The sequence below is a fragment of the Schistocerca piceifrons genome, chromosome 1, assembly GCF_021461385.2.
Source record: "Schistocerca piceifrons isolate TAMUIC-IGC-003096 chromosome 1, iqSchPice1.1, whole genome shotgun sequence".
In the NCBI taxonomy this organism is placed as follows: Eukaryota; Metazoa; Arthropoda; class Insecta; order Orthoptera; family Acrididae; genus Schistocerca; species Schistocerca piceifrons.
Genome location: NC_060138.1, coordinates 1,201,952,600 through 1,201,980,425, shown reverse-complemented (window position 1 = coordinate 1,201,980,425; position 27,826 = coordinate 1,201,952,600). Strand labels below are relative to the sequence as shown.

The 27,826-nt window shown below is 40.5% G+C and overlaps 1 protein-coding gene across 4 annotated transcripts in view; it reads right to left on the bottom strand.

Moving 5' to 3' along the window:
* LOC124781688 (DNA topoisomerase 2-binding protein 1-A-like) overlaps positions 1-27,826 on the bottom strand; it is a 274,059-nt gene that overhangs the window by 8,545 nt on the left and 237,688 nt on the right. For all 4 annotated transcript variants that reach the window (XM_047253880.1, XM_047253881.1, XM_047253882.1 and 1 more), the window contains 4 exons: positions 24,890-24,936; positions 4,097-4,138; positions 3,798-3,998; positions 1,733-1,965 (listed from right to left, as the gene is read on the bottom strand). In XM_047253880.1, coding sequence (XP_047109836.1) covers positions 1,733-1,965; positions 3,798-3,998; positions 4,097-4,138; positions 24,890-24,936 — 523 coding nt within the window. The remainder of the gene's footprint in view (positions 1-1,732; positions 1,966-3,797; positions 3,999-4,096; positions 4,139-24,889; positions 24,937-27,826) is intronic.

Here is a 27,826-nt window from a genome sequence, read left to right as displayed (position 1 = left end):
AGTTGAATTTATGGCTTTTAGATTAGACTGATTTATAGTGTAACCGAAGTTTAACGAGTTCCTTTTTGCACTCATGTGAATGACCTCACACTTCTCGTTAATCAGGGTCAACTGCCACTTTTTGCACCATTCAGATATCTTTCCTAAATCATTTTGGAGTTTGATTTGGATCTTCTGATGACTTTATTAGTCGATAAATGACAGCATCATCTGCAAACAACCGAAGACGGCTGCTCAGATTGTCTCCCAAATCGTTTATATAGATAAGGAACAGCAAAGGGCCTATAACACTACCTTGGGGAACGCCAGAAATCACTTCTGTTTTACTCAATGACTTTCCGTCAATTACTACGAACTGTGACCTCTCTGGCAGGAAATCACAAATCCAGTCACATAACTGAGACGATATTCCATAAGCACGCAATTTCACTACAAGCCGCTTGTGTGGTACAGTGTCAAAAGCCTTCTGGAAATCCAGGACTAGAGAATCGATCTGAAATCCTTTGTCAATAGCACTCAACAGTTCATGTGAATAAAGAGCTAGTTGTGTTTCACAGGAACGATGTTTCCTAAACCCATGTTGACTGTGTGTAAATAGACAGTTTTCTTTGCGGTAATTCATAACGTTTGAACACAATGTATGTTCTAAAATCCTGCGACATATCTACATTAACGATATGGGCCTGTAATTTAGTGGATTAATCCTACTACCTTTCTTGAATATTGGTGTGACATGTGCAACTTTCCAGTCTTTGGGTACGGATCTTTTGTCGAGTGAACAACAAATAATGCATCTCCTGGTATGTCAAACTAAGACACTATAATGCTGTGACCTAAAACAGAATGCCTGTGTGCCAGTGATTGTCTCTCAATGAATTACAAATTAGAGAAATTTCAGATCCTAGAAAGGAGATTCCTATGAAAAATCACATGTGCCTGGAAACTTTGGTGCAACAAAGAAGTCTACTAGAATGTAGAGAGAATATCTGAGAGCATGAGGAATGGGAGGTTGATATTTCTTGGACATCAGTATAATAATGTCGTGTGACGAGGGCCTCCCGTAGGGTACAAAGAACGGACAAAAACTCAAAATAAATATTTGATTACCTCTGAACAAGAATCACGATGACTTGAATTAATGCAGCTCGGAAAAACGCTGAGAGCTCCAATACCCCAGAAGTCCTCATGTTAGAATGAGACATGTTAACAAACAGAATTCAAAGTTAGGAAAGGTTTCAAGTCAAAAGAAGAAGTACCAAAACCAGAAGAATGAAAGCAACAGTGTAGAGACACTATGAAGGAGTACTGGTAACAGAGAAAAACCTGACCAAAGAGGGCAAAATAAAGTAGCTGTGTGACCCTAAGTGGTCAGTTTCGCGCAACTTAAAAAGAGGTGCAGAAGGAATCTGCGATGCTGTCAGATATCTCCCCCCCCCCCCCCCCCCCCAACCCCTCCCTGTTGTATTGCCCCCTTGCCTGCCATCATGTAATTTGTCTTTCTCATAACTTCTGCTCACTTTCTCTCTACGGTACAACCATTTTTCTGTTTCTGCGTTATAGTTGCCGAACCAAGAAAGGTTAGTTCTACAAACTCGACATCTGATCCAGTTATGATGGATTAATCACAATGTTAAGTTCATCATGACCACCCTGAATTCCGCAAGTATGCTGCACGACATGACAAGAACACTTTGGAACATTCATACACCAGAGACAGAAGCAAAGAACTTGCCTGACGTCCAGCACCTGTCCACCTCCGGCCTTGATAAGTCTGGCAAAAGAAGCTGCCTTCTCATGATTTGTGTGTATGATGGCTCTCATAGCTGAGAAGGCACCACGATTGCTACCGCACAGTTTGCACCGCCACCTGTAAACTGCCTTAGCCAATGCCATATCCACACTGCCAGGTCGCAACTGGCTCCACAGTTCTTTTGCTTTGGGGTTGCCCCATTCATATTCCTCTTCCTGCAAAACAATAAAATACTTTGTAACTAATACACATCCTAATGTACGCATTCAAACATTATGGGAACTACAAACTGTTTCAACAGTAAAAGCAAAAATTTATTTTTCCATATTTGAATAAACAAATCATTATATCAATACAATTTTTTGTGGAAAGTGATTATATTACTTTTACTGAAAGTATATCACACATCCACTACTGTTAAGTTATGGACTTAAGAAAGATGACTATCAATCCTATAAGAATGTAAATTGATTTTTGACTTTTTTTATTAGTAACTTGTGAGACATAGTTGCTGATTACAATAGTTTTGTGATAACTGATACCAGTCTAAGTAAACACCCTCACAGAGGTCAGGTCTTATGTCCAATAAGTCTAACTATAACCAACCTAAGCCCAAACTACCTATTCTTAACAATATTCAGAGTAAGCTTTTGTAATGGCATCACAGAAAGGTATGTCTCATCCATTACTTACAAATTTGTAAATTGTTAAAATCTTCAGCTATGGTTTTGAAGCTTACACACTAGTTAACTGAGACTTACTCTGAGATTCTCAGTTCTGCAGATGAGTATGAACTGTGATAGAATGATCCAACTGCAAACTTTATTCTGTACTTGATGGCTACTCATGCAAATCATTTCATATGTTGATTGAGTTTCTATTTCACTTGACTGAAGATTCTTTTCTCCTGTTGCTAATGTATCACCTTTTATCTTACAAACATTGTCTTCTTGGTAAGCAGTTAGTTTGATACCAAAAACCTTAATCAATGGGCTCTGAAGGCTCCATGTGTTTTCAACTTTGATACTTTTTTATGAATGTATCCTGCACCTGCTGTTGAGCACAAAGATCTGAATATTGTCAATTACTGTGAATATTTCTTGTGGTTGAACACTATAAGACAAACTGCAGGAATGTTTATATCTCACGGTCAAAGCTTTTTTTCTTTTTTAAAAAAGAAAACAAGCACCTTTACATTCATTCCAAACTGCTACACTGATAATATAAATGGCAATGCTGTAGTTGTCATTCATACAGTACAACTCTGTCAAGTCAAAACCTCACTTGTCAGACAACAGCCTGGGTCACACTTCTAAAAATTCTAGTTCTGTAGTACTCTGTAGTGGCCAGAGACTGTTCTCATTGTGTGTGTATTTACTATGTCTTTTGAAGTAATGACTGTATTTGTTAAACTCATCTTACCACTCAGGTAGTTAATTTCAGTTCAACTCAGAGTATGTTACATTCACATGTTACATTCACATGTTACATGCATCCTGTAACCGGGCAAGTCACAAAACCTGATGCATGTTATCAAAGAAAAGTTATCTTAACAGCTTTTCTAACCATTATAAATGAAAAAAAAATAAATAAATAAAAAAATGCAGCTGAGGAAAAACGTTCTAGAGACCCATTTTCTGAGCCATTTCACATTTTTCAGCTATTGGTCCCATTAACAGTCTGCTTTCCTGCGTTAATATCTAATAAAAATTAGTTGTATCAGCCTATTCTTGCCAATAAATTGACACATGCATTGGTGAATCAATGTAAATTCTATTTTAACTATTAATAATATAATGAAAAGGAGAGATTGCTGCACCCCATAAAGATTACACGTTGAAATGCGGACACGCACAGGAAAAAAGGTTTAACAGATGGAGCTTTCAGCCAAAGCCCGTTCAGAAAGAAAGCTTTTTCTTTTTATTTTCCTTTCTGAAGAAGACAATCTCTCCATTTCATAATATTTATATTCCAACCTGGACTTTCCATTGTTCTATTTTAACCACTGTTATTTGAAACAAGTGATTAAGAATGCTGTTTCTTTTACCTTAACAAAAGTACCTGCTCTGCAACTTGCATCTATGAAGCTCTTGTGTAATACCCATTTGCCAGATGCAATACTACCCAATAGCTTCTCACTTCGTGCCGGTTTACCACAAATGAGATGTGTTGCAGTGGGATCAAAGACAGTTTTATCTGATACATGGCCACCCAGATCCATGATCATTTTGACATACGAATCCCTGTCCTGAAATAAATTTAATTCACAAGATCACAGCTCGGTTTTCTTGCACATGTTGGAAAATTAAAAGTATACTTTACATCTATAAGTAGGCTGATACTTACTTCTACGTTTGACAGCATTATTTTGGGCGGCTGTTTCACTTCCTGTAAAATAAAACAAATTGTACAGCATTCAGTATAACTAAGAGTTAATGGAGCAATTGGTTCAGCAATTGAAGGCATTTGACCTTTGTTAGACATTTCTGAAGCAACTGTACCTTTTAATGTCTAAAACAAATAAATCAACGAAAGGTCTTGGATAGATGAAGCAAACGAGTACACACTGCAGTTGATGTATTACTTGTTAAACCTATTTGGACATAACAAAAACCTTCTCAATTATCTGTAGTGATAAATACTAAAAAGTACCAATGTACCTCCCCAGCTTTGTTAGTAGATGTGAAGTTGCTGCCTCCAACACGAAAACTCTTAAGTTAGGTTATTTATCCAAATGATATAATTTTAATTTTTTGTTGGGTGGGAAAAAATATGAGTTATTACACCGTGGAAAATCAATTTTACATTTTTTGCAATTCTGCACCATACATTCGTAGCCCCTGTGAAAAACTCGGTATTAAAAATTTCCCAATTTTACCTTACTTCCTAATAAACTTTACCCCAATACTACATTCTTATGCAATGTCTTGCTTGACTTTGTCCCATTTTCTTTCCACTGACATTCGATGTGACTAAACAAGTTATAATTGGCACAAAAGACAGACAGTTCACACTGTGGGTTGGTGACAGAATTAAGGGAAAGTTTTACGCTGTTGCGGAGAGGAGTGACGTGAGAGAGGAAATGCTGATGTAATACATGATCATCACTGCCAACGCAACTTGCAACATTTAGCTTCACCGCACAATTACGATACAACTACCGCTAGGTTGCAACAGCAATGGAAAAACAGGAGAGTCGCCACGGTGTACCGGACTGAGCCAATACGTCACAAAGGGGCCCAACTGACACCTTTTCTTGCGCCACTTATAACTTAGTTTCATCAGTTCCATCTTTTTGCATCTATTTCCGAAGTACTGTATTCAGCAACAATATCGACTGTCAATCTTTCAGATTCAAACATTGAGTCTCGAAGATGTGCTTGATCAGAAACAAGGAAAGGGCCATTTTCGGCTCGTGAGCTCTTATTGACTGGCGACTTGTTACATCATCCAACAGCTTATGCAGCCACCACACCACACTAACACACACAAAATGAGCTGGCCTGCTGGATGTCTGGTGAAGGCGACTGGCCCTTCAATAACGGGAGTGCAAGTACGGGTGAAAGCATTTTGTGAAGTGCTGAAAATATACTTTTTATGCAGATCATGTGCTATGCCAGAGATGTCGCACAGAAATAGAACAAGGGTTTTGTGATAGTACATTTTAAAGACTTTGGGTGTTCAAATTGGACACAATACAGTTGCAACAACTACATATATTCAGATATATACTTTATGTCTAAAAACAAAGATGATGTGACTTACCAAACGAAAGTGCTGGTAGGTCGATAGACACACAAACAAACACAAACATACACACAAACTTCAAGCTTTCGCAACCAATGGTTGCTTCGTCAGGAAAGAGTGAAGGAGAGGGAAAGACGAAAGGACGTGGGTTTTAAGGGAGAGGGTAAGGAGTCATTCCAATCCCGGGAGCGGAAAGACTTACCTTAGAGGGAAAAAAGGATGAGTATACACGCGCGCACACACACACACACACACACACACACACACACACACACACACACACACACACACACACATCCATCCACACATATACAGACACAAGCAGTCATATTCGAAGGCAAAGAGTTTGGGCACAGATGTCAGTCGAGGCGGAAGTGCAGAGGCAAAGATGTTGTTGAATGACGGGTGAGGTATGAGTGGCAGCAACTTGAAATTAGCGGGGATTGAGGCCTGGTGGATAACGGGAAGAGAGGATATATTGAAGGGCAATTTCCCATCTCCGGAGTTCGGATAGGTTGGTGTTAGTGGGAAGTATCCAGATAACCCGGACGGCGTAACACTGTGCCAAGATATGCTGGCTGTGAACCAAGGCATGTTTAGCCACAGGGTGATCCTCATTACCAACAAACACTGTCTGCCTGTGTCCATTCATGCCAGAGAGTAGGGAAGGTGGTTTGGGGATTTCATAGGGATGAACTAAGAGGTTACGAAGGTTAGGTGAACAGCAGAAAGACACTCTTGGTGGAGCGGGGAGGATTTCATGAAGGATGGATCTCATTTCAGGGCAGGATTTGAGGAAGTTGTATCCCTGCTGGAGAGCCACATTCAGAGTCTGATCCAAACCCGGAAAGTATCCTGTCACAAGTGGGGCACTTTTGTGGTTCTTCTGTGGGAGATTCTGGGTTTGAGGGGATGAGGAAGTGGCTCTGGTTATTTGCTTCTGTACCAGGTCGGGAGGGTAGTTGCGGGATGCGGAAGCTGTTATCAGGTTGTTGGTGTAATGGTTCAGGGATTCCAGACTGGAGCATATTCGTTTGCCACGAAGACCTAGGCTGTAGGGAAGGGACCGTTTGATGTGGAATGGGTGGCAGCTGTCATAATGGAGGTACTGTTGCTTGTTGGTGGGTTTGATGTGGACGGACGAGTGAAGCTGGCCATTGGACAGATGGAGGTCAACGTCAAGGAAAGTGGCATGGGATTTGGAGTAGGACCCAGGTGAATCTGATGGAACCAAAGGAGTTGAGGTTGGAGAGGAAATTCTGGAGTCTTCTTCACTGTGAGTCATCAATAAATCTGTACCAAACTTTGGGTTGGCAGGCCTGGGTAACCAAAAAGGCTTCCTCTAAGTGACCCATGAATAGGTTGGCGTACGAGGGGGCCATCCTGGTACCCATGGCTGTTCCCTATAATTGTTGGTACGTCCGGCCTTCAAAAGTGAAGAAGTTGTGGGTCAGGATGAAGCTGGCTAAGGTAATGAGGAAAGAGGTTTTAGGTAGGGTGGCAGGTGATCAGCGTGAGAGAAGTGCTCCATCGCAGCGAGGCCCTGGATGTGCGGAATATTTGTGTATAAGGAAGTGGCATCAATGGTTACAAGGATGGTTTCCGGAGGTAACAGATTGGGTAAGGATTCCAGGCGTCCGAGAAAGTGGTTGGTGTCTTTGATGAAGGATGGGAGACTGCATGTAATGGGTTGAAGGTGTTGATCTACGTAGGCAGAGATACGTTCTGTGGGGGCTTGGTAACCAGCTACAATGGGACGGCCGGGATGATTGGGTTTGTGAATTTTAGGAAGAAGGTAGAAGGTAGGGGTGCGGGGTGTCGGTGGGATCAGGTAGTTGATGGAGTCAGGTGAAAGGTTTTGTAGGGGGCCTAAGGTTCTGAGGATTCCTTGAAGCTCTGCCTGGACATCAGGAATGGGTTTACCTCGGCAAACTTTGTATGTGGTGTTGTCTGAAAGCTGACGCAGTCCCTCAGCCACATACTCCCGACGATCAAGTACCACAGTCATGGAATCCTTGACCGCCGGAAGAATGATGATGGATTGGTCAGCCTTCAGATCACGGATAGCTTGGGCTTCAGCAGTGCTCATGTTGGGAGTAGGATTAAGCTTTTTAAGAAGGATTGAGAAGCAAGGCTGGAGGTCAGAAATTCCTGGAAGGTTTGGAGAGGGTGATTTTGAGGAAGAGCAGGTGGGTCCCGCTGTGATGGAGGACGGAACTGTTCCAGGCAGGGTTCAATTTGGATAGTGTCTTGGGGAGTTGGATCATTAGGAGTAGGATTAGGATCACTTTTCTTCGTGGCAAAGTGATATTTCCAGCAGAGAGTATGAGTGTAGGACAGTAAATCTTTGACGAGGGCTGTTTGGTTGAATCTGGGAGTGGGGCTGAAGGTGAGGCCTTTGGATAGGACAGAGTTTTCAGATTGGGAGAGAGGTTTGGAGGAAAGGTTAACTACTGAATTAGGGTGTTGTGGTTCCAGATTGTGTTGATTGGAATTTTGAGGTTTTGGAGGGAGTGGAGCTGGAAGTGGGAGATTGAGTAGATGGGAGAGACTGGGTTTGTGTGCAATGAGAGGAGGTTGAGGTATGCTGGAAAGGTTGTGAAGGGTGAGTGAGTTGCCTTTCTGAAGGTGGGAAACCAGGAGATTGGATAGTTTTTTTGAGGTGGAGGGTGGCATGGTGTTCTAATTTGCGGTTGGCCCGTAGGAGGATGCTCTGAACAGCCAGTGTGGATGTGGGAGAGGAAAGATTCAGGACTTTTATTAAGGACAGGAGTTGACGGGTGTGTTCATTGGCTGAGTTGATGTGTAGGTGAAGAATTAGGTGGGTGAGGGCAATGGATTGTTCAATTTGGAACTGGTATAGGGACTGATGGAAAGAAGGGTTGCAGCCAGAGATGGGAACTTTAAGTGTGAGACCTTTGGGGGTAATGCCAAATGTCAGACAAGCCTGAGAAAATAAAATATGGGAGCGTAATCTGGCTAGGGCGAAGACACGTTTGCGGAGGAAATGTAAATAAAACTTAATGGAGTCGTTGCTGGGGTGTTGTGAGGGTGACATGGTATTAGAAGGTGGAAAATGTAACATGAGGCTGAAATGAAAATGAAAATAAAAATATATGGGGAGAGATAAAGGTGAACTAGAAAGTAACTGGAGATCTGGTGTGAAAAAAGGCGAAAAAGTGTTGGTTAAAGCTGGGCTATGTTGATCCTGCGGTGAACTTGGGTTGGTAGACAACGATGTGCACAAAGGTTAGGTGGTTGTGTTGCCGCCAAAACACGTTAAAGGGTGGAGAAATTCGGCAAAATTTCGAAAAAAACTGCGTGTAAAAAAAAAAAAAAAACACCACACACACACACACACACACACACACACACACACACACACACCTTCCCTACCCTCTGGCTCCTACCCTTGTAACCGCCCCCGGTGTAAAACCTGTCCCATGCACCCTCCCACCACCACCTACTCCAGTCCTGTAACCTGGAGGTTGTACATGATCAAAGGCAGAGCCACATGTGAAAGCACCCACGTGATTTACCGACTGACCTGCCTACACTGTGACGCAGTCTATGTGGGAATGACCAGCAACAAACTGTCCATTCGCATGAATGGACACAGGCAGACAGTGTTTGTTGGTAATGAGGATCACCCTGTGGCTAAACGTGCCTTGGTGCACGGCCAGTACATCTTGGCACAGTGTTACATCGCCCGGGTTATCTGGATATTTCCCACTAACACCAACCTGTCAGAACTCCGGAGATGGGAACTTGCCCTTCAATATATCCTCTCTTCCCGTTATCCACCAGGCCTCAATCTCCGCTAATTTCAAGTTGCCGCCACTCATACCTCACCTGTCATTCAACAACATCTTTGCCTCTGCACTTCCGCTGACATCTGTGCCCAAACTCTTTGCCTTTGAATATGTCTGCTTGTGTCTGTATATATGTGGATGCATGTGTGCGCGCGCGCGGGCAGGCGCGTGCGTGCGTGGGCGCGTGCGTGCGTGGGCGCGTGTGCGCGCTTGTGTGTACGTGTGTGTCTACTGCTGACAAAGGCCTTAATGGGCGAAAGTTATAATTGTGTGAATCTATTTGTTGTGCCTATCGCGACTCAGCATCTCCCCCTATATGGTGAGTAGCAACTTTCCTTCTCTGGTATTGTTACATTCCATCTTGGATTTTCCATTGTTTGATTTTATTTAAACAGAACACATCAAATGTGTAAGCTTTCATTCTTTTACAAAGAATACCCAACATTTATGCTGTTAAGCTTAGGACATTCTGAATGTAGCAAACTTGCTGAGGAGAGGGTCTACAGAAAATCACACATTATGAACTTAATAATACTGGCTAAACATTAAATCCCAATAGGATCTGCAGAAACACAAAGCCACCGTTCACTTTAAAGTTGAATTTATTTTGCATGTACAGTTTGTAATACAACAGACAGAAATGTTCACAATAACATATTGCATTTTTGATGAATCTCTTTTTTAAATTTTTTTTTTATCCAATTACAACGTGGTATGTGGTAAGCAAGCATGGCACAACTTTAATGAGCCTCTGATACACTGCGTACAATACTCTTCTATTTGAGACTTGCATTTTTTGCAACAGAGAAATACATTCATGTTTTCTCAGTAGAAAAAAAAAAAAAAAAAAAAAAAAAAAAAAAAATATCCCAAAATTATAAAAACTACCATCCTGACCAAAATAATCCACAGACAGTGAACAGTAAAATACAATTAATTAGAAGTTCATTGCTGTAGACAGAGATGTCATGTATGTGCGAGTCGTGCATGTGAAAAATCTTGTTTCAGACATGACCAATAATTTCAACAACAAACACTGAGTGTTTTCACTAGAAGAGAAGATGCAGATACTAAAACAACTTTATTCTAATATAGGGACTTTTGTACAATTATCATTATCTCTTGTAACTCCAGTAATGTCATGAAATATGCCTGTGAAGAGATGCGAAGACATTGAGAAGAACTTCTATAATTGTGGATCTTCGTCTTCTAAGCAGGGGGTAATTGATGAAATCACCACCACTTGAAGAACGGGAATCAGTTCTCATGACGTGGTTCAAGCAAACCTGTACAGAAAATTTTGCCACAGATGACACTATTTTGAAAGAGAAGACCCTAAATATTGCTGCCCAGTTGGAAATTGATAATTTCCAATTGGATGGATAGACCGAGTTAAAAACCATCACAATCTAGTTTACAAAACATTGTGCACCGAAAATGTAAGAGTTAATTAAAAAATCTTGTCTGTGATTGGAAAAGTGAGTTGATTGAATTGACTGAGGGTTACCAACTGAAAGATATTTTCAACACAGATGAAACAGGACTTTCTTTAATCAACCAAATAAAATTTTGTCATATAAGGAGATACCTGTCAAGGTAGCACTAAGTCTAAACAGAGAGTCACAGTTTCGCTGTGTTACTATGCAGATGACTCAGAAAAGTTTCTACCTCTTTAAACAGGGGAGTTTAAAAACCACGCTGCCTAAAAATTATTAAAAAGTTGTCTATGAACTACTCAGCACAGTCAAATTCCTTGGTGATTTGGAAAATTTTTGAATACTTCCTCATCCAACTAGATCGTCAAATGGGGATGAAAAAATTGAAAAATAGTCCTATTCATCTATCAGTGTGCAGCAGATACAAAAAGTTTTGATATGCTGAGAAATGTTAAAGTAATATTTTTCCCCTGAAATTGTGCTAGCCACTTGAAGCCTCTAGATTTGGGCCTAATCAATGCTTTTAAATTTAATTACCAGAAGCAGCTAGTGCGGAAAGTAGTTGAGATGATTGATGCAGGACTACTTCGAGATGCATCCACACCAAAGATAAATCTCCTCATTGCTCTTAACTTTATTTCAGAGATGTGGAACAGGATAAGCTTCACCACAATACAATGGCACATGGCAGAGACTATATTGGCATGCCTGATGTTCTGGACGAATGAAAAGGGAAAGATTGGGATGCAGTGCGACCAGACAGACAGAATTTGGTGAGTATGTTTCCTGTGACGTAAATTTAAGTGTATGTGAAATAGACTCTGTTGATCACATAGTGAAAGGCCATATCAGGCTTATTTGTGGTGCTTTCTGTTAGGCATTGCAGAGCGTAGAGACTCTAAGAAAATATATGCAGGAATCTGATATAGAAGACAATATGCTAGTAATGTCATCAAATTTAGAAAATAAGATCTATTTACTTAAACAGTAGGAAAAATCCAGTCAAAAGAGTATTCTGGACTGTGTTAAGAAGTGAATAATGTACTGCAATTACTAACTAATCCACCTGCAAATAAAACTTATACTTCAAATGTTTTGTATTTCCTATATGGGTTCTCAAAAACTCAATTTAACAGCCTAATTCAGGGATGTCAAGTCATGCGACTTTTCTTTCGTATATTATGAGCAAAGAAGCCCTTCTCTCCAGCCACGTTTCATGTTAGTGCTTAGGGGCTGCTGGTGATCCTGGAAAGTCTGCCACATTTAGTTTGGATTATTAACCAGTCTTGTCCAGAAAACTTGGCATTGCATTTTACTTTCCTTTTACATTAAGTTATGTAAAGTGAAGAATGAGCTTTTGAAACTGCCATCTCTGAGTACTGACGTGTGTGTAATTTACGGTCTTTGGTAGAAGAGTGTACATGAGCTGTTCTGAATGAGAAACATGTTTCTAGCCCTGCATGAGACTCTTTTTTTCCCCTCCCCTCAGTGCTTATCCCTACTGCCACAATGTACCAACCAAACCCACTTTGTTTCGCTCACTACATGATAAGTTTACAGACCATATATTACGTAAAATTTGAAATCTCTAAAGTACTGGATTATAAAATATAAAAAGGCACAGAAGCTGTGAATCAAATTCGGTGCGAGAGTTTCATTCTTCTCCTCCTCCTCCTAGGTAGTAATTCTAGTAATACTCATAACATGAATTGACATAACCAAATTGAAAATCCAAAATCAAACAAGAAAGAAATTTCAAAATTTTATGTCACATAATAGATCTATTATGGAAAAAAATGGGTTTTGCCACTAGTGATACTGTAGTGTACGTAACTGAACAGATTACCAATTTTGCTAATGATATATGAGGTAAATGCACCATTTCCCAACACACTACAGCAGCAAATTATACCTTAATACACACAGTTTTGAGGTCTCTTTCATCTTACGTTCACCTTGAAAATTGCAGCAATTTATAGCCCACATAGTGAAATAAACTGAAAACTGCCAGATAACAACATCTCGGATGTTTATTTTGGACTTGCAGCCAATAACTCTATAGCATGGTGACATCATACTGACAGAGTGACTTGTACCATATAGAGTGATAAACAGCAAGTTTACTAGGTGGCTTGTTTCAAAGTATGGCTGATGTGATCAGTGTATAGCAAATGGAGTGACGGCAGCTTCCACTTAGGTTTAATTTACATAGTTATATCATACATGTCCTTACCAATTTCAATTTCCTGACAAGTTTTTACTTGCTGTTACACATCTGTGATTTTTTAAGTACTGATGAAATTTGTTATAGGAAATTATTGTACAATACAATGTTAATTTCCTTCACTTATTCAGATTTTATACAATGTATTGGAGATGACTACAATTTTTAATCGTGGATGCCAATTACATATGTTTGTGCTCATATTTTGGGGTTTCCAACGTTTTCCTCGATTCTGCATTTTCCTCAATTTTGTGTTTTTTAAGTCTGGACTGCACAAAAAGGTAAAACATGGGTTTCACTGTATCACATTTTGTGATACATTAAGCTTCAGCCAAGCGACCAGACACTGAATGGTCAAGCATTACAGTAACTGATATGTGACCAATGGAATTAATTTGTCAAGTGTGGAGCATTAACAAAGCACACTCCAGATAGAGTTTAAATATTTGAAAAGTGAGCAACAGAAAGGTGCCTAACATATGTGCTTGACAGAAGGAGAAGCACGGGAAAGAATATATAAAGAAATCCAGATACTTGATCATTCACTCCTGTATACTCAATACTCGTTTACGATCATAAATTGCGAGAAATGAAAAAGTAAGTAGTGACAACACACTCTTTTACATACACAATTACTTGTCTGAGCCTCTTACTGTGAGTGAAGACTATAACAATACTGCCACAAGGATGAGATTGTATGTGTATATGTATGTACTTACTGTAAGAAGGAAAGCCAGGGCTCTAAAGCTAGTTAATCCTGTGTTCTGCTACATGTCTATGCACTGCAAATTAGTCTGCAGAAAGTGAATGGCTGCCCTTTCTTTATTTTATGTATAACAATGGGCATATGCAAAAGAGAATGAGGAATAATTATAGTAATTATATGTGCAGGAGTTGGCATACGCTTTAAATGTTGACATGGATGTACCCTTGTCTAGTGAAGAATGTGGCAATGAGGAAATTTCCAAGTTCATTTTCAACGATAACCCCAAGTGAGAAAGTAAACAAAAGTGCAGTAAAAAAAGAAATACTTAGCCAGAATGCCAGCAAAGCAGTGAAATGCACAATTGGTGTTTAGCTGGGCACTTACACCAAACTATCCAAGATTCCAACTGTTTACAGCACCAGGGAGCATAAAGTATTAACTACTTTGAAGTAAATGACTTTAGTCATTCAGGCATAAAAAGTGACCTGCTTGAAGAGGCAGATAAGGTGATATGCAAAGAAATAAATAATTATTTAAACTGGCATGATAAAGGCACAAGCTTTTGCAGACAGTGGGATCTAAATTCAGCTACAATGCAAACATTTTTCGACTCTCTGTCACGAGAAAGCAAATCAGTGTAAATACTGGTATTATGACAAGCCATAGGGGTATGAGTAAACTACCAAACCAGTCAAACATGAAGTACTTGTTACCTTAAGAATTATAAAGGTAGGCTCTAATCATCAGTTTCTTACTATCCCTGCATGAAGTGCTGATTATTTGACTGAATAATATAAAGGGCTATTACAAATGATTGAAGCGATTTCATAAGTTCACTGTAGCTCCATTCATTGACATATGGTCACGACACACTACAGATATGTAGAAAAACTCAAAGTTTTGTTCGGCTGAAGCCGCACTTCAGGTTTCTGCCGCCAGAGCGCTCGAGAGCGCAGTGAGACATAATTGCGACAGGAGCCGAGAAAGCGTATGTCGTGCTTGAAATGCACTCACATCAGTCAGTCATAACAGTGCAACGAAACTTCGGGACGAAGTTCAACAAAGATTCACCAACTGCTAACTCCATTCAGTGATGGTATGCACAGTTTAAAGCTTCTGGATGCCTCTGTAAGGGGAAATCAACGGGTCGGCCTGCAGTGAGCGAAGAAACGGTTGAACGCGTGCGGGCAAGTTCCACGCGTAGCCCGCGGAAGGCGACGAATAAAGCAAGCAGGGAGCTAAACGTACCACAGCCGACGGTTTGGATAATCTTACGGAAAAGGCTAAAGCAGAAGCCTTACCGTTTACAATTGCTACAAGCCGACACCCGATGACAAAGTCAAACAACATTTTTTCTTAATGGTGAAGTGAACAGACACAATGTGTGAATCTGGGCGGTAGAGAATCCTCACGCATTCGTGCAACAAATTCGCAATTCACCAAAAGTTAACGTGTTTTGTGCAATCTCACGGTTTAAAGTTTACGGCCCCTTTTTCTTCTGCGAAAAAAACGTTACAGGACACGTGTATCTGGACATGCTGTAAAATTGGCTCATGCCACAACTGGAGACCGACAGTGCCGACTTCATCTTTCAACAGGATGTTGCTCCACCGCACTTCCATCATGATGTTCGGCATTTCTTAAACAGGAGATTGGAAAACCGATGGATCGGTCGTGGTGGAGATCATGATCAGCAATTCATGTCATGGCCTCCACGCTCTCCCGACTTAACCCCATGCGATTTCTTTCTGTGGGGTTATGTGAAAGATTCAGTGTTTAAACCTCCTCTACCAAGAAATGTGCCAGAACTGCGAGCTCGCATCAACGATGCTTTCGAACTCATTGATGGGGACATGCTGCGTCGAGTGTGGGAGGAACTTGATTATCGGCTTGATGTTTGCCGAATCACTAAAGGGGCACATATTGAACATTTGTGAATGCCTAAAAAAACTTTTTGAGTTTTTGTATGTGTGTGCAAAGCATTGTGAAAATATCTCAAATAATAAAGTTATTGTAGAGTTGTGAAATCGCTTCAATCATTTGTAATAACCCTGTAAATGTGGGCTGGATTTTTTCAGCCAAAATATGCCCGTCACAGGCAAGAATATAGCAACAGTGTAATCCAGTTTTGGAGGCAACAATGTATTCGATTTACCAGATGCAGAAGTCAGATACAAGAGTCTATATGGGTTTAGTGCTGAAAGAAATTCCAAAAATTTATATTCTACAAGTGACACTAGTTCAGAGCATAGAAAGATGCAGAAAATGATCTAAATAATGTGGAGAATCTTAGTGAAGTAGTCCACATGAAACAAAATGTGCTGGTTAATTGATAGTACACCAACTGATAAAAAAATATGTAAGTAAAAATGGAATATCTCTGTCCAGAAATCCACAAAAAGTTATGCATAAAACAGTTCTTTATGTTACTGAATTGCTTCCACAACTTACAGGAGCATCTAGTGGGACTGAATCAGTAAGTAATGCTTTAAAGTCATCCTTTGATGGCAATATTTTAAAAATTCTTGCAGACTGTACTACTGAAAAGGCAGAGGCAGACTGTGAGGAATGGAACCCAAGATACCCAGAAAAGCAGCAAAAATGGTTGCCAACAAATGTTGATGAAATGTACTCATTTTTAGGTGTTCTGGTAACTATGGGTGTTCTACTTAGATACAAAAAGAGACATTTTCATTGCTTGAAAATCTTTTACTATATTTCAGCTATCTACACATCAGATTTGATGACATCACTGCAACAAAAGAAAGGTGAAAGAATGATAATCTCGCTGGTGTCAGAGATGTCTTCACATTTTACATAAAACACTGCACGTCTAATTACAATGTCATTCACATCTTACAGCAGATGAACAATTTGTATCTTTCCCAGAGGATTTTTCATATGTTGCTTATATTAGGCCGGACCTAACCAAATGTCTTGGAGTGGGTTATGCCATCATCACAGATAATTTTATTATGCCTCTTTCCTTTGCAGCTGAGCTCTACGTGAAGAATTTGACTCTCTATCGAACAATGAGGAAGAATAAGCAAGAAATACAGGGCTTGTACAAACAGTAATGAGACTAATTTTTTGCTGATGCAACTATTTTGCAGCGCGCGCTCGCCCGGGGGGATTATTGGTGGAGGTTGCCTGGCTAGAAACATGTGGCGTGCCAGACGTCTGCAGGCTCTTGTCTCGGCAGCATCGTGTGTTGAGTGAACATGCTGTTAAGTCGTCGGTCATGGCCCAACATGCAGCAAATGATCGTGCAACATTACACCATCAAGTTATGTGCGAAACTAGGAAAATCTGGTATGGAAATGTTGGATATGTGACAGCAAGCCTACAGCGATGATTGCCGCATACGTTTTCAGGTGGGTGAAGAGCTTTAAAGAAGGCCAGAACAGTGTTGAGGACGGGGACCACTCCAGACGCCCATCAACCAGCAAAACTGATGAAAACATTCACAGTGTGTGTGTTTTATTAAACACCGACCGTAGGATGGGTGTCAAGGACGATAGCGGACGACCTCGGATTTGATACAATGACATTGCACATTATCATCACCAAAGAATGGTCAATGAGAATGGTCTGCGCCAAGATGGTCCCGAAGATTTTGTCAAACGTTCAAAAGCAAACACGTTTGGACGCCTGCCAAGACAATCTCTAGAGCCTTGAAGCCGATCTGGAATTTTTTAAAAAATGTTATCACCGGAGATGAAATCTGGGTGTTTCAATACGACCTGGAGACAAAGCGCACGAGTGCCGAATGGCACACCGCAGCATCCCCAGTCCAAAAAAGGCTTGCATCAGCTAATTGAAGGTGAAAGCCATGCTGATTGTTTTTTTCGATGTCAGGGGCATGATTTATTATGACTTTATGCCCCAAGGCCAAACTGTCAACGGTATTTTTTACTGTGAAGTGCTCAAGAGACAAAGTCAGGGTCCATTGCGTGAGGCCAGTCAGCAGTGATGATTGGAATCTGCATCATGACAAAGTGCCGTGTCACGCCTGCTTCATGGTGGCCAGCTACCTGGTAGCCAAGAAAGGGATTCCAACAATTCCCATGCTCCCCTACAGTCTCGATGTGGCCCCGCCAGACTTTTTTTGGTCCCAAACTAAAAACTACCCTGAAACACACCACCATGGGACCCTGGAGGAGGTCCAAGCTGCCACGACGAGGGCTTTCAAGGCCATCCCGGACTCAGCGTCTGAAGCATGGAAATCTCGCATGCAGCGGTTTGTTGACTCTCAAGAGTCACACGTTGAAGAGTACTAACTGGCTGTAGCAATATCTACAATAAATTTGGATCACAAGCGCAGTCTCAAACCTTTACTCAAAGTTTTGTTGCCTAGCTCTGTAAAGAAAAGTACTTCGTTTTTCATAATGAGGATACAAGATGGCGTTACATCTTGTTCCTCAACATTGTCAACACTGGGTGTTTGAATGCTTATGTATTGCGGGGGGGAGGGGGGGGGGGCGGGGGGGGGGGGGGATTAATAATATCAGCATCTTCCATCAAATTCTAAACATGGGAGGAGAAATTTTCTGCTGAACCTTGGCAAGGAGTTAATCACACCACAACTCAAATGACACACAGGACTTGTGAAATGATGATAACTGCAATGAAAAATCTGTCCCGGAACCAGAGTCTATGGGAAGTAAAGATTGTGAAGTTCCTACTTAAGTCCAGTTTTCAAAAGGGAGCCAGTGTCAGCTGCGTCTCAGAAAGTTTACAAAGTGTAGAGTATCCCGCAAGATGTGCAAAAGATGTATATGCACAAACATTTGTAGAAACTTACAAAAACTGTGTACGTGTGTTCCATGTGGTGAAAATATTAAGTAGACAAATGCTTGGAAATTTTATAGCCCCTAATTTCCTTCAGTTGTGTTCACAGTTTCATTAGGGAAAGTTTAGCTAGTATTACATTTTTTAAAGATGTAATTAAATTTTTATGAGTGTATGACAGAGGGAAAAATACAAAAACAAGTAGGATTGTTTTATTATTTAAATGTGTTATATTAAAAAATATTGTATATTTGTTATTTACTTAAGAGTTTTCTTCTTTTTTACATTTTATTCATTTCCAAGCAAATATCACTATTATTAAGCAAAGGGGGGAAAGTAGAAAGGTGGAAGCAGTATATAGAGGGTCTATACAAGGGCGATGTACTTGAGGACAATATTACGGAAATGGAAGAGGATGTAGATAAAGATGAAATGGGAGATACGATACTGTGTGAAGAGTTTGACAGAGCACTGAAAGACCTGAGTCGAAACAAGGCCCCGGGAGTAGACAACATTCCATTAGAACTACTGACGGTCTTGGGAGAGCCAGTCCTGACAAAATTCTACCATCTGGCGAGCAAGATGTATGAGACAGGCGAAATACCCTCAGACTTCAAGAAGAATATAATAATTCCAATCCCAAAGAAAGCAGGTGTTGACAGATGTGAAAATTACCAAACTATCAGTTTAATAAGTCACAGCTGCAAAATACTAACGTGAATTCTTTACAGAAGAATGGAGAAACTGGTAGAAGCCGACCTCAAGGAAGATCAGTTTGGATTCCGTAGAAATGTTGGAACCCGTGAGGCAATACTGACCTTACGACTTACCTTAGAAGAAAGATTAAGGAAAGGCAAACCTACGTTTCTAGCATTTGTAGACTTAGAGAAAGCTTTTGACAATGTTGACTGGAATACTCTCTTTCAAATTCTGAAGGTGGCAGGGGTAAAATACAGGGAGCGAAAGGCTATTTAAAATTTGTACAGAAACCAGATGGCAGTTATAAGAGTCGAGGGCCATGAAAGGGAAGCAGTGGTTGGGAAGGGAGTGAGACAGGGTTGTAGCCTCTCCCCGATGTTATTCAATCTGTATATTGAGCAAGCAGTAAAGGGAACAAAAGAAAAATTTGGAGTAGGTATTAAAATCCATGGAGAAGAAATAAAAACTTTGAGGTTCGCCGATGACATTGTAATTCTGTCAGAGACAGCAAAGGATTTGGAAGAGTAGTTGAACGGAATGGACAGTGTCTTGAAACGAGGATATAAGATGAACATCAACAAAAGCAAAACGAGGATAATGGAATGTAGTCTAATTAAGTCGGGTGATGCTGAGGGAATTAGATTAGGAAATGAGACACATAAAGTAGTAAAGGAGTTTTGCTATTTGGGGAGCAAAATAACTGATGATGGTCGAAGTAGAGAGGATATAAAATGTAGACTGGCAATGGCAAGGAAAGCGTTTCTGAAGAAGAGAAATTTGTTAACATCGAGTATAGATTTAAGTGTCAGGAAGTCGTTTCTGAAAGTATTTGTATGGAGTGTAGCCATGTATGGAAGTGAAACATGGACGATAAATAGTTTGGACAAGAAGAGAATAGAAGCTTTAGAAATGTGGTGCTACAGAAGAATGTTGAAGATTAGGTGGGTAGATCACGTAACTAATGAGGAGGTATTGAATAGGATTGGGGAGAAGAGGAGTTTGTGGCACAACTTGACTAGAAGAAGGGATCGGTTGGTAGGACATGTCCGGAGGCATCAAGGGATCACAAATTTAGCACTGGAGGGCAGCGTGGAGGGTAAAAATCGTAGAGGGAGACCAAGAGATGAATACACTAAGCAGATTCAGAAGGATGTAGGTTGCAGTAGGTACTGGAAGATGAAGAAGCTTGCACAGGATAGATTAGCATGGAGAGCTGCATCAAACTAGTCTCAGGATTGAAGACCACAACAACAACAACAACAACGACAACATCACTATTATTGCATGGGGTCTCATTTGACCCCTCTTAGTAGTTCATGTTGATTCTAAAACTTCGGAATACAAAGGTTAAATTAAATACAAAAGAGGTGGGGGTGACTGGCCCAGCAACAATAACAAATTATTACAAAAGTTCAATGAGCTGAAGTTCATATTGTCCTTCGACATGACATGGATATTGGAACCTGAGGTTATCTCTTGAGTCACACATGTATACAGCCTTTCTACATGAAGGTCAGTGCTACCAATATTGTGTGGTGCCTGCCAGGTTACACTTCTGTTCGCATCTTCATCTCAACCGTAGGCCAAGTCTTAAAATTCCTCAGCTTGTGGACCAGTCAAAAGTTAAAGTAAAAACGGCTTCTCCTACTTGAAACGACCACTGTAAATTGCTAGAGAAGGTCCCGCTTATCATAAAACAGGTGGCATGATGAAGCTGAAGCTTTTCTACGTCTTCTAAGTCAGAGTTTAAAATAAAAGTTTCCTTGGTGATGCAGTACGCGACAGAGGTACGGTCATCAACCCAAGAAGGCTGCAAGCCATTGAAGACATTTAAAACACTTGTGGTCGAGAAATGTAGTTGATCTGAGACCTTATTTTTGCCAAGCAGGAAGCAGACACTCAGTTGTAAGTACACTGACAAATGCAAAGCACTGATTATTCAATTGGTTAGACAAAATAAGCAGAGGTTCCAGGTTTGACAGTGATTAACAAACAGTGCTGCTGCAGTCTGTAACTAATAGATATGAAAGACTAACAACTATGAAGATTTCAGGTAGAATAACTGTGACGAGAGATATTATGGAGTCACCCTTATTAACTGCAATAAGGGATAACAAGGTAAAGAAAATCAAGTGTGATGGAAAGTGTGTCACCATAGTTAGAACTTTTTACAAATGTGATGAATGTTGTGCAAGAACCATCTGTAGCTATGTGGAATGTTTCGCCAACATATAAGTCAACTGTGATGAGCCTGCTGAAGCTGAGGTTGAGAAAACCGGTTGAGTTGCAATTTAGCCTCAGAACTTTCTCGTGTCAGTCATTCTGTGGAAAACATCGCCATCCTGAATGATGATAAATCTGGTGGAATCTATTAATCAATGTTCACAACAATAGGTACTCCCAGAATCACCACACAACCAATTCTGAAAGAAGATCTGCACTTTAAGCTCTATAAAAACCAACTGACACCAGAACCATAAGATCACGAAAAGTACCGAGAATTTGCCACTGGTCGCATATGAAACAAAATGTAGAGAATTATTTCGTAAAGGAAAATAATGTTCAGTCATGAGATGCACTTTGCCAAATTGCTTGCTGAATTGCGGGGCACAGAAAATCTTTGGGTAATAATGGAGAACCAGTTACATCTACGAGAGACTGTGTTGTGTGGCATTCGGGCTGAGGGTGCAATTGGAAAGTACTTCTTTGATTATGGTGTTAGAAACACGTTAACAGCGCATGGCAAATATTACTATGCTATGCTTAGAGAATTTTTGTGGTCTTAACTGTATTGTGGGGACGCTGAAGAGGTTTGGATTCAGTAAGATGGCACAACCTGTAACACCTTGATTGCAACAATGGACTTGTTACGAGGGAGATGGCTAGGTGATTCCTCGCTAGTGTGACACGAACTGGTCACCACGATATTATGATTTAAAAACATGAAATTTCTTTCTGTGAAGGTATCTGAAATCTACTGTGTACACCAGACCAAACCACTCTCATTTCCAGAACTCAAGGATGACATGTAATTTCAGAACTAGAGGTGCAAGTTTGTCAAAAAGTTATGGAAAATTTTATAGAAAGAATGAGAGAGTGCCTGCAATCATGGAGGGCATCTAAATAATATCATATTTCGTAAATTTGACAGTTCCTGTCCCATTACCCCCAGACTCCTTGTTGGTCACTGTGAATGCTACACCATTGTACACCAGCATCAACAGGCACACGGCACTGCGGCCAAGGAGCACTGCTTTCCCAGCATCCTCCTGATGTCAAGCCCACCACCTCTTTCCTAATTCTCCCAGCCAACCACATCCTGCCCCACCATTATTTCACTTTCATAGGCAAATCTATAAACAAATCCATGACAATTCCGTGTGTACTCACACAGCACCATCCTGAACTGACTTATTTATTGGCCATATGAAGGAATACTTCGTATCCAGTCAACAGCTAAAACCCCATGTCTGGTTCAGATTCACTGATGAGATTTTCATGATCTGGAGTCATGACGTAGACAACCATAGCTCAAGCTTCCTTCATAACCTCAACACCTACCCCCAAATCTGTTTCACCTACTCATGTCTTCTCAATCTGTAGAGAATTTATTAGAAGACAAAGTTCCCCAGTGCACAATGAATACACTATGTTGTATGTGCACTGTCATGTTTGTGGTGCCCTTCATTCAGTGCGGCCTACAGTCTGCATTCTCACCGTAATCTGTACATGACTTGTCATGATAAATTCTATCTTCCTCATCTTTTGTTTTGTTTGGTGCATATGTTGTAATTTACTGTGTGCCATGTGTTTTGTCTTATCATTAGCAGTCAAAAGAAAAGTCTTTGAAAAATCTGACAAAGGTTTAAGTGGTAAGTAGTTAGCTGAAATGTTTAGCATGGGAACATCAACATATTCAGACATAAAAGAAACAAGTCCTCAATTTTAAACTTTGCATCCATTCTTGAGAATGAAGGTGAGAGTTCAGCGAGAGAAGCAATGGAAACAGCAGAAAACAAAGAGCCTGAAGAAGCTGTATTCAAGTGGTTTTTACAGTAGCAAAGGAAACTCTCCTTTAAGGCCAACTGTTTGCATAAAAGTAAAACTCTTATCACAAAAATCGACAGTTTGTCTTCACTTTACTTGAATAATTGCTGGCTATGGAATTTCCAGGCAATGCACGGTATTCATGAGTTGGTCTTAAGTGGGGAAGAACTATAAGCAGACACAAAAGCAGCAGAAAATTTTATTGAAATATTCAAGTTTGAAGCATAATCTTATGACCCTGAAGTTTTATACAATGCACGAGACAGGCATTATTTAGAAGGCTCTGTCTGAAATAAATTAAGCTTCTACAAGGGTAAGTAGTGCTCCTGGCCATAAGGGTAGTAAAGACTGTTACTAGGTTGAACTGTACTAACTCTGTGGGAAACAAAATAGAAAAAAAAAAAATAAATAAATAAATAAAAAATCTAAAAAGTCCCAGACTTTCCAAAATGTTAGAAAACTTCCCATATTTTACAAGAATCAATGAAGGGCTTGGATGATTGCAATTGTTTTGCAAATGGTATGGTTCAATTTTCATGCCTGAAGTAAAAAAATACCAGACGGCCATAGTGAAAGCAGAGAGTAAGGTGATGTTAATTCTAGACAATGCAACCCTCTCCCCCTCAGCTGCGCATGATAGGTGACGCAACTAGGTAGTGAGAGTAAGGAGGAGGCTGTGGCAAGGAGTGGGGGTCAGTAAAGTGTTGCTTGTGGGAGTATACAGGGATGAGGTGGAGAGAGGATAGGGCAGCTAGGTGCAGTCCGGAGGTTAGATGGAGGGCAGGAGGTAGTGGAAAAAAGAGAGAGAGAGAGAGAGAGAGAGAGAGAGAGAGAGAGAGAGAGAGATAAAAAGGGCTGTGTAGTGCTGGAATGGGAACAGGGGAGGGGCTAGAGGGTAAGGACAAAGATTAATGAAGGTTGAGGCCAGGAGAGATAAAAACTCGCTCCCACCACCATATAAATTCCAGAAACTAAAGGTAACCAAAATACAGTCATGAACCTTCCTTCTAAAGGCCTCAGACCTGCAGATGTATCAGTTATTACCAAAGGCCACGCCTTTTCCCCACTCCCAAGATCAATCATGCAGGACTTGTTAAAGACCTCTCCTTCTTCCAGTCCCCACAGTGGAAACACCTTTTTGCCACCAATGCCACCAATCAGACTCAACCAAAGGCCAATGTTGATCCTTGCCTGACTCAATTCAGTCCTCCATCCAACCATGGTCCACCCCCATGGGCCCCAAATCACACCTTGTTAATTTTCCAGGATTTCTTAACCTTGAACCTTGCCTCGTCATCATTCCCCAAATCGCTCAACATGCGAGCTACCCTTACATTTGCGGAAAGAACCTTATCCGCTAACCCGCCATCCCCTTTCCATCCAGGCTCTCAAGTGCACCTAGCTGCCCTGCCCTCTCTCCAATTCATTCCTGTATGCTCCCACAAGCAGAAATTGTGTGTCCCCCACCCCTATCCTGTTATCCAGCTTCCTCCATACCACCACCACCCAGTTGCGTCTCCCGTTATGCACAGCTGCTTGCAGTGGGGTCAGAGACTGCAGTTTTGTGTGTGTGTGTGTGTGTGTGTGTGTGTGTGTGAGGACAGACACACTTGTGCATGCGTTCTATCTCTAACAAAGTCCTTGTTTTACTTTAACAAAATAAGAGCAAATATATACCTGAGAGGCTTCATCGCTAACAGCAGGATCAACCCAGTCCACACAGTCTGAAACAAATCACATTTATTAACATACCCCCAATAGGAATGAGAGAAAAAGTTAGGACCTCATACAAAGAATGAAAAATCCATGATTGAATAAATAGTAGAAGTAATAATAATAATAATAATAATAATAATATGAATTGTGACAGGCTACAACTCACAACTTAAAGTTGGCATTTGAAGCAGAGAGGCACATTTACAAGTAGAAAGGTTTTCAAAAATGGCTCAAATGGCTCTGAGCACTATGGGACTTAACATCTGTGGTCATCAGTCCTCTAGAACATAGAACTACTTAAACCTAACTAATCTAAGGACATCACACACATCCACGCCCGAGGCAGGATTCGAACCTGCGACCATGGTGGTCACGCGGTTCCAAACTGAAGCGTCTAGAACCGCACGGCCACACCGGCCGGCTAGAAAGGTTTTCCTTTTTATAACTATCAGAGTAAATTCTTCATTAGATGTATGTACACACACACACACACACACACACACACACACACACACACACACACACACACAGCCGAGGCCACTTTTACCTCCGGCTAACTGGCTAATGCCCAACTGCGTGAGTAGTGTGATAACATCTTAAATGTGTACATCTAGTCATATATTCTAATTTGGCATAAAATAGATGCTGCAATTTCAAGCCCCTGCTCATGAGAAAAGGGACGAAGAAAGTTGAGAAAGATGCAAAAAGAAAATTAGGACAGATATCAGAATTATGAAAATGGAAGCAATAGTAATAGAAATTCACATAACACACAAGACTTAACAGCAGAACACGGGACACATGTTTTCTCCTTCATATTGAATCTAAATCCTACAGATTTTTATCCATTTTCGGTGCCAGGACTAGCGATTAATTCACAACCAAATTTGTTCTTCTCCACTATAGTTGTGAATCCTGTTTTATTTTGCTACAGCCTGGTTTCCATGATGATGCTGGGCTACACGCAGCTCTGCTACTGGCCACTGCGCATGCATGGTGCGGGTTTGCTCAACTCGGAAAAATTAAACATTTTTGGCTTGTTCCAACTTCAGCGACACTAGTTGCATGTGTATTGAGGTTAGGTGTGTCGATAGAGAGTAAACAAACTGAAATATTAAGTGGGCAACAGAGGAAATCATTCGCTTTCTGGGTACCGATGCTATGCGTAAGTATTTTTAAGACTTAAATGGCGCTGACTACAGAAACAAACAGCGACTTGTTGCTGTGCCTGAGAATGTCACATGCGATCTGAAAATGGATTCACAGACAATATATGACTGCAGAGCAAAATCCACTCAGTTAAAATCATAGATGTACATACACAAAGGAATTAAGGAAAATACAGGCAAGCAGAACATCCAGCTGCGTAATAGCCCATGCCTACAAGGCTAAAATTTCGAGGTACAAGTTAGCAAATTCTTCTTTAAGGAAGGTAGTTGACAAAAGGAAAGGTTACAGAAATCTGGAAAGCTGAACTCTTTATTCGATATATTTAAAGCATCACAGCAGTGTTTCCCATTCACAGACACTAGTACAGATGATTAAAATAACTTATAGTCTTCCAGCACAGTTTCTTTCAGCAAAGTTGGTGAGCAACCGAGCTGAAGTCTTTCCTTCAAGCAGTCACGAATCCAATGACGTTTCTTATTTTTTTATCTTTCGTCTTGCACAGCGATTTCATGCAAACAACATTAACTCTGCCAGCACTCTCAAAGCTTTTTTTCCGTTGTTTCATTCTCCTCTCTGAGGGAGACGAGCCGACTGTTCTAAGGCATGTTGCTTCAGACAATTGGTTCTAGGGAGTTTTATTTGTCCTTTATTTATTTATTGTTTCTTGCTAAAGGGGAAGGGCTTATTTCCCCCAACTGGAAATTTACATTGCTGAGGCGCACACGCTCCACATGTCCGTCCGCTATCCTCTCCTAGAGGGAACTGCCAAAACCTTTGCACGCGGCTGCGGCAGCCACAAAACAACTGAACTGAAGCATACACTGGTGGTGCCATGTCCACAGACATAAATGAAACTACCTGCGTACAACTCGTTGCACACAATCAGTAGCGCAAGCCAGTGTCGTCGTGTAAACCAGACTCACTACTTTCATTTTCAGGTGTCACAAATACATCTGTTTTCAGTTTGTGAAACTTAATAACACATTAAATGCAAAATAACCTTAAAAAGGTAGCCGATTTCCCCCGCAGATATAATTTCAAATGAATATTTGAAATGTCTTACTTCATTCCAGTAATAGTTTTCTTCACCATCACATTTTTTGACACCCAATTAGTCCCTCAAAAAAGTGGAAGCTTTTGAGAAATCTTCAATGCAGTGTATAAATGCAGAATGCAAGAATAAATATGGAAACCACCAAATACAGGAGTTAAATATATAGCTTTTAATGCCAAGACCACAATTTTCCTAATATCCTTCAACATTTAATAGAGATGATTACTTCGCACACCATGCAGGATCATTCTCGTGCAAGCTGGGACATGGAACAGCTGACAATTTTTGGAACTGTCGCACAAACTGTTCTCATATCATCTGCTATACTATTGAAAATAATGAGCTTTTTGTCCTACATTTATTTATGCAACTGGACATTTTCCTGTATTACCGTCATCCTGCGAGATTACTGACTATAACCTGGTTTGCTCGTTATGTTGTTTTAAAATTACATATTGTTATTGTCTTGGTATTTTCAAATGCATGTTATTGCATTCTACAGCTAATGATGCTTTCAATTACATATTCACCACTCTTTCACATTTTGAGTTATCTGAAGATGGCTGCAGATAGCAACTGAAACTAGTCATCGTACCTTAAATGTGATAGGGAAGTTGCAATCTATGTATTAACATATTTTTTACTTTCAAAAAATTGATTTACTAAAACAGCAC